The sequence below is a fragment of the Nematolebias whitei genome, chromosome 17 (assembly GCF_014905685.2).
Source record: "Nematolebias whitei isolate Nwh7 chromosome 17, NemWhi1, whole genome shotgun sequence".
In the NCBI taxonomy this organism is placed as follows: Eukaryota; Metazoa; Chordata; class Actinopteri; order Cyprinodontiformes; family Rivulidae; genus Nematolebias; species Nematolebias whitei.
Genome location: NC_056514.1, coordinates 4308994 through 4316624, shown reverse-complemented (window position 1 = coordinate 4316624; position 7631 = coordinate 4308994). Strand labels below are relative to the sequence as shown.

Sequence of the window (7631 nt, the reverse complement as noted above, 5' to 3'; positions counted from 1 at the left end):
CGTTCTTTATACAACTGTTGGGATGGAGCTTGTGCATTTCTGCTGTCCAGGTCTGCGATTTGACTCTCGAGTTCGATTTGCTTGGACATAGAGTCCCTTTTCTTCTTAGCCACAAAGGATATTATCTGACCTCTTATATATGCCTTGAAGGCTTCCCAGACAGTAGAAATTGAAACATCTGGGGTCATATTAATTTCTAAAAAAAGGGAGATCTGGTTCGACATAAATTTAACAAAGTTCTCATCAGACAACAGGAGGGAGTTGAACCGCCAGTACTTTCTTTGGGCCCCTACTTCAGGTATCCTAAATTCAATTGAGAGAGGAGCATGGTCAGACACCACTATGGGTTGATATTCACAGTTCTGCACGTATGATGTTAGTTTATTATCAATAAAGAAATAATCAATCCTGCTGTAGCTCCCATGGGCATGGGAAAAAAAAGAGTATTGTCTGTCCTGAGGGTGCAAAAGACGCCAAAGATCTGATATACCATAATCTGAAAGAAAGGACTTTATATACGTTACCGATTTGGATACAATATAGCCCGGCTTAACCGAAGACCTGTCCAGCACAGGGTCAAGACATAAGTTGAAATCCCCTCCCATAATCAGCGGATGAGTATCTAAATTCGGGAGCAGCCTAAAGAGACGAGAAAAAAATTGAGGATCATCAAAATTTGGAGCATAAACATTAGCTAATGTCACATTCACATTATAAAGTTTTCCAGTTACAATAATATATCTTCCATTAGGATCAGCAACCACCACTGCAGGTGTAAATGATATATTTTTATTAATAAGTATTGCAACTCCTCTGGCTTTACCCTGAAAAGTTGAATGAAAAAGCTGCCCCACCCACCCACACTTTAAACGGATACTATCTCGGTTATTGAGATGAGTTTCTTGAAGGAACATAATTCCTGCACCTAAATTTTTCATATGTGTGAGGGCCTTTTTCCTTTTAATGGGATGATTCAGACCCTTAACATTCCAGGTAATCATTTTAAAGTTGCCTGCCATATTACTCATAATAAAAAAGAAAAAACAGAACAGAAAATGTCAAGGTATCAGGCAAATAAAGAAATACATCCTGGCTGAGCGAAAAGAAAAACATCATTTTAACAGTGACAGTAAGCCCCCCACTTCCCACCCCACCCCTTCCCAATAACCCCCTGGTGAAAATAGCTGCTGGAACAAACAGCACACCTAACTTCTCTAAATGTAACACCTCTATGCTACTACTACCTAAATAAATCTTCTCCCCCTCCTCGCCTTACAGGTAATATTAAACACAAATAAAACCACCAAGCCAAAGTAAAATCTTGTCATTAATAAAAAAAATTGAAAAATGAAAAAAAAATTGGGCAAACACCGAACAGCCCATAGCAAAAATAATGTCTATTACTTACTGAGGTGAAAATAGACCAGTTGCAACAACCTCAATAATTAAACGTTTATACATTATCTGAATCCGTTCTGTAGCTCTGCACCTCCAGAGCCATCAGTCAGGCAGAACTGTTAAAAGTTTGGATGAACTTTTCAGCATCAGACACGGAGCCAAATGTTGTGCGGGTACCGTCTGTGTTAGTAATCCGAAGTCTTGCTGGGAACATCAGCGCTGGTTTTAGACCCAGTTTATACAAGGATGACATCACCGACCTGTATTCTTTCCTTTGTTTGGCCACATCTGGAGAGTAGTCATCATACATCCTGAATGAGTTGTTTTCATACTCCAAGTTCCTTCTTTTCCGGGCTTCACGAATCGCCAGCTCCTTGTGTTGATATCGGTGGAAGCAAATTATGACAGGCCGAGGCCTGCCTGTAGGGCCCGGTTTGGGTATCAGGCTGCGATGGGCCCGGTCCAGCTCCGGCGCCGAGGGGAAGATATCATCAGATACTCCATAATCGCCCCCTAGAGGTCCTTTTCCCTAAGTCATACACTTTAAAGACTACCAAGAACTAAGGAGGTGTAAACTTGTGACGATGACGACCGTGATAAAAATCTTCCATTTATTCAGACGTTTGTTTAGTGAATCCTAACGGACCTGAATCACAAAAGGTTTAGTGTGGTTTCATGTGTGTGTGGTTCCTGCAGGCCCGTCTGTCCATGGAGCTGCAGCGAGACAGCCACATCAAGCAGCAGCAGCTGATCCAAGAGCGCTGGAGGAGAGAAGCTCGCCGTGAGGCGACCAAGGCCCGCCCCCGCCCGGTGCATCCTCTAGGTGTGCCGGGGATCTCTGTGGAAACTCAGCACCCAGACCGCGCTCACGGCCTGAGCGCCGCAGAGGAGAGGGAATACGACACCTTACTTTATCAGTTCCAGGTCCGGCAGACTCGGAGCTGCCAGCCTTCCACTCCGCCCTGCTCCGGATCAAAAACCACCAAAGACGACAAAACCCGCCTGGAGGAGCAGCAGACCACCATCGAGGACCTGCGGCGCCTGGTGGACCACCTGATGAACGAGAACCAGCGCCTGTCGGGCGAGAACGAGCGTCTGCGTTTGGAAAACGCACGGCTGCATTCAGAGGCGGCGGACTTCGTGGAGCGCTCGGAGCTCTGGGTGCTCCCTCAGGCGGGGAGCGTCATGGGAACAGGAAGTGGGCAGGAGAGGAAGAGTACTGGGAAAAGCAAGGAGATTGCAATCCCTCCGCTGCCCCCCCTGGAGATGCCAGCTCAGGAAGATCTGTGTCTGGATGACCTGCCCCCCCTGGAGCTGCCGGAGGACATCAAAAACGAGCTGCAGGAGCTGCTGGATAGAGACAAACCGTGATGGAACCATGAACAGGCGCAGACATGCTGCTCCTCCTCTCCTGCAGCTCCTCCTCACCTGCAGCTCCTCCTCACATGCAGCTCCTCCTCTCCTGCAGCTCCTCCTCTCCTGCATCGCCTCCTCTCCTGCTGCTCCTCCTCTCCTGCAGCTCCTCCTCACCTGCAGCTCCTCCTCTCCTGCAGCTCCTCCTCTCCTGCTCCTCCTCCTCACCTGCAGCTCCTCCTCTCGCAGCTCCTCCTCTCCTGCAGCTCCTCATCTCCTGCAGCTCCTCATCTCCTGCAGCTCCTCATCTCCTGCTGCTCCTCATCTCCTGCTGCTCCTCCTCTCCTGCAGCTCCTCCTCACCTGCAGCTCCTCCTCTCCTGCAGCTCCTCTCCTGCAGCTCCTCCTCTTTTGCAGCTCCTCCTCTCTTGCAGCTCCTCCTCTCCTGCTGCTCCTCCTCTCCTGCTGCTCCTCCTCTCCTGCAGCTCCTCCTCTCCTGCAGCTCCTCCTCTCTTGCAGCTCCTCCTCTCCTGCTGCTCCTCCTCTCCTGCTGCTCCTCCTCTCCTGCAGCTCCTCCTCTCCTGCTGCTCCTCCTCTCCTGCTGCTCCTCCTCTCCTGCAGCTCCTCCTCTCCTGCAGCTCCTCCTCTCCTGCAGCCTCCCATCATCCAGCTTTATTTACAAACAGTACCAGATGAAGTAGATTTTTATTTATAATGAAGATCACTCCGATCTGTAGGAGTGGGATGTGATGAACAGTAAACATCTTACCTGTTCTAGATGGCTCTTTAAAAAAGCTCAGTTTGGAGATGAAGTTTATTTCTGACTGGATTAGCAGATAATCTGAGTGAACAGCGTTGTTTGAAGCAGTTGTGCATTACATGATTGATTTGGTGAAGTGCTGTGAGATCTCTGCAGGAAGTGCCCTAGCTGCTGCTGTTGGTGTTTGCAGATAGTCCTAAAACTACGTGAATTAACAAGTTCTTGCATGAATGCATATCTCCCACCACAGTTCCTGCATTGTAGCCTGAGATGGTCTTCTGATGGAGGGGTTTGGTCAAAGCTTGAAAACCATCTTGAGATGCTCTGCTCAGAGTGTGTTGAGGATGACTCTCAGCTACCACCACCTCAGATTTTAGTTCCAACGTGACTGAGGCGTAGCCATCTTTGTTTTCTGTGAGGAGTTGACTGCAGCAGCCACCTAGAATGGACTGGCTCCAAAATGTACGTCCAACGATTGATTTCTGAGAATTTGATTAAATCATCCAGTGCTTCGTGAGGCATTACATTATCGCCCGCCTTGTTGCACGCCTGATGGTGGTGGAACGGTTTACCAAGTAGCATTTAGTGATCGAGTCTTAAGACGGCAGCAAAGCCTTGCCTCTGCTCAGACTAGCCTTTAGCTCCTCGGTCCAGTCAGAATTAAACTCTCCAGTCTGACGTTCACAGAGCCATCTACAGCAGGTAAGATGATAATTAATCATAATGTACACAGAAGCTTCAAAAGATCTGAACGATGACTTCAGTAAGCCACAACATTAAAACCACTTGTGATGGTCAATCTACATCCCCTCGGTGACAGTGGTGCGTTCGGGTGTTTCGGGACATCAGGGTTTTCCGTTGTTTGAATCACTCGCAGCAGTTTGACGTTCCGGTGGAGATCACTTCCCTCATGACTGATGTTTATGTTGTTTTCTCTCATAATAAAATAAATGAGACGTGTTTGGAATCGGCCAACAATCATCTTAACTTCAGCATTCAGTGAATTTCAAATTAAGAGGTTGTTTCTTATGGGCAGCTGTGGATGAGTGGTTGGAGCAGTCGTCAGAGAGAGTTGGGGGTTCAAGTCCATGAGGACGCAGATTGTAAACCGAGTACTGGTTGGATATTTATTTACCATCTTTTTATCTGATGTGGGGAAATAAAAGAATGTTCCAGAGCTCTTCATACAGGTGCTGGTCATCCAATTAGAATATCATGATAAGTTGATTTATTTCAGTAATTCCATTCAAAAAGTGAAACTTGTAAATTATATTCATTCATTACACACAGCCTGATATATTCAAATGTTTATTTTAATGTTGATGATTATAACTGACAACTAATGAAAACCCCAAATACAGTATCTCAGAAAATTAGAATATTACTTGAGACCAATAAAGTATTTTTATAAATGTTGGCCAACTGAAAAGTATGAATATAAAATGTACAAACATGAAAAGTATGATCATGTACAGCATCAGTACTTAGTTGTTGCTCCTTTTGTCTGGATTACTGCAGTAATGCAGTGTGGCATGGAGTGGATCAGTTCTACTTCGTAAAGGCTTTGCCCTTTAAGAGCTGTCGCTAGTGGGTTTATCCCGTCATGCAAAGCATCACACTGAAAATGTTAGTCCACGCCCACCTGTTGTGTGGGCCCCACCCGGTCCATATAAATTACGTTAAGAGCGGGTAATCGGCTCCCATTTTTCTTCAGCAAGCTAATAGCACTGTCAGAAGAATGAAGAAGGGAAGTTGTCCAGCTTGACCAGCTCAACCTTTGTTAAGACTGCCTGTGGTCCCGCCACGCCAACCTCCTGCTGTCCCGGTGAGTTTTCCTCCCCGAGGAGAAGCAGATGAGCGGCCTTGTTTCAAGGTAAGCACCGAGGAATATTTCTCAGTGGCGGGTCGCTACACGCTGGATGACGCCATCGACCCTTTTTTGAATTTTATCGCTAACTCTTGGCAAGTACACCTCGCTGCAGCCCGCAGAAAGGGGCGGGGACGGACCACTGTCAGTCCATACCCTTATTTGGAGAAAGGGGCGGACAACATCTTCATTTCTGCCACTTCCATATTATGACAATCTTTAAACATTTTATTTGCAGATTTTTCAACTATTTCCATTACTTCTTCTTTAGTAACTCCATTTAGAAACAAACTGTTAGCACAGCCAGATTAAGTAATTAACATTGTTGTCCACTTTAGGAATTGAAGTTGTCAAATTTGATCCAACAGTTACAAAAAAAATATTAAAACCATTTGCAATACCCATATCGTCATGAATTTCAACATTATTTTCCACAAAACATTGAGATAGTCCCTCATTACCCTTGTGTTTACATATAGCATAAACACCCTAATTTGGAAATGGTAGTCCGTCGTGTGGGGATTCATTTAAAACGTTAAACAACCTGGACACACTCAGAGAGAAAGTAGGTTTTAGAATTTTTACTTGACAAGAAATGATCTAATTACCCTTTATAAAGTTCAATACAGAAACAACTGGACTTTATTTGTAACATAAAGACGTTTCGCTCTTAAAGTCCAGTGTTTCTGTATTGAACTTTTTATTTTATCATGTCCTGGATGACTAAGAATCTTCACCAGCATACTCTTCATAAAGTCCGGCTTGATGTGAACAGCTGCTCCTCACCTGTGTTTCCATCACCTCCACCCAGTCTCCACCGTCGCTGAGCATACCTTTAATTTTTGTATTTGTTTGTATTAGGGCATGTTTGTAACTGAACAACATGTTCTGTATGTGGTTGCTTTATTCAAAAAACAACTATTGATTCTTATTGTCAAAACATAAACAACCTAGCCGTATACTGTATAAGGTTTGTAAAGAAAATTTTTATTGATTCCAGTCATTTCTCCAAAAGTATATGAAACATTGTATGTACACATATAAAATACTGAAAGTTATTAAGTGTGCTTGCATGTCACATTTTAAAAAGTAGGTTATGAAATTGTTAAACAATGCTGTTACAATATATGTACAACTACTTTTTTGTTTCTACTTTCTCTTTACTATATTACAGCCACAATGTAACTTTGCCTGGAAACATTTCTACAAAAAAACTAAAAAATGTAAATCAACTGAACTACAACAAAAGGAACACTAAAAAATGTACATAATGTTTAAAGAACACATTGTGAAAAACAAAGGATGACTGAACAATTCAAAAGGCTAATGTACTTCAGCAGAACTGATTTAAAAAGAACAACGTGTGACAACTGAAATGTGTGAAAGACTGTGGAAAACAACTACTGGTACTATTCTCCTTGCATTCAGTACTGACATTCAGGGCAGTGTCCAGGTATGCCATCAGAGTAGTAACGAGGGTTCATCCACACACTGACTCCTTAAATGTCGTTTTTCTGAAATCAGCTCCACATTTTCCTGGTGTTTTCTTTTCAAATGAATACGAAGATTATTTTTTCTCAGGCGCAGATTGCACATTTCACATGTAACTATGTCTTCTGAGCGGACAGAAGTCTGTGTTCCCTGCAAGTTGGCATCTGCTGGCTGGACAGGAGTCTGTGCTGATGCACACCATGTTGAAAGTCATAGTGTGGTTCACCAAATGATTCACAAACCTGTCCCTTCTGTCAATGGTTAAAAAGCAGTATGGGCAATGAAAGTGAGATGTGTGTCTACAGGGTAGGCCACATCTGAAGATATGGAATTCTGTAGTAACAAAAAGAAATGAATAAAATTACAAATAACATCTATATCAACTACAGATATGTTTAAACAAGATATGGTTCATTCCCACTCAAAATACAGCAAGGACACAGAGAAATAGCTAAAAACATAAAACCAAAAATGTAATAACATGTCAGGAAATATACAAATGATTTGTTTAAAAAAACGCATGTTTGAAATGAATCACTTTATGTTCTTTAGCATTATTCTTCCAGTTTTGCAGGATTCAACAACTAAATTTATGAGTCACAATGGCTTCCATCTAATAAATATACTGCAAACAATTAATTAAAATTCTAAAAGTAATATTGCTCAACAATAAAAGGGAGGCATTAACTAATTAGATTTGCATTTACTCTCTCTCTCTCTCTCTCTCTCTCTATATATATATATATATATATATATATATATA

At 43.2% G+C, this 7631-nt stretch overlaps 1 protein-coding gene across 1 annotated transcript in view; it reads left to right on the top strand.

Moving 5' to 3' along the window:
• The window catches only part of nrbf2b (nuclear receptor binding factor 2b), a 9043-nt gene extending 6267 nt beyond the window's left edge, over positions 1 to 2776 (top strand). Inside the window, exon 4 of the mRNA XM_037691714.1 lies at positions 2065 to 2776. Within this exon, the coding sequence (XP_037547642.1) occupies positions 2065 to 2769 (705 nt within the window). The 3' untranslated portion in view covers positions 2770 to 2776. The remainder of the gene's footprint in view (positions 1 to 2064) is intronic.
• The last annotated feature ends 4855 nt before the right edge of the window (positions 2777 to 7631 follow it).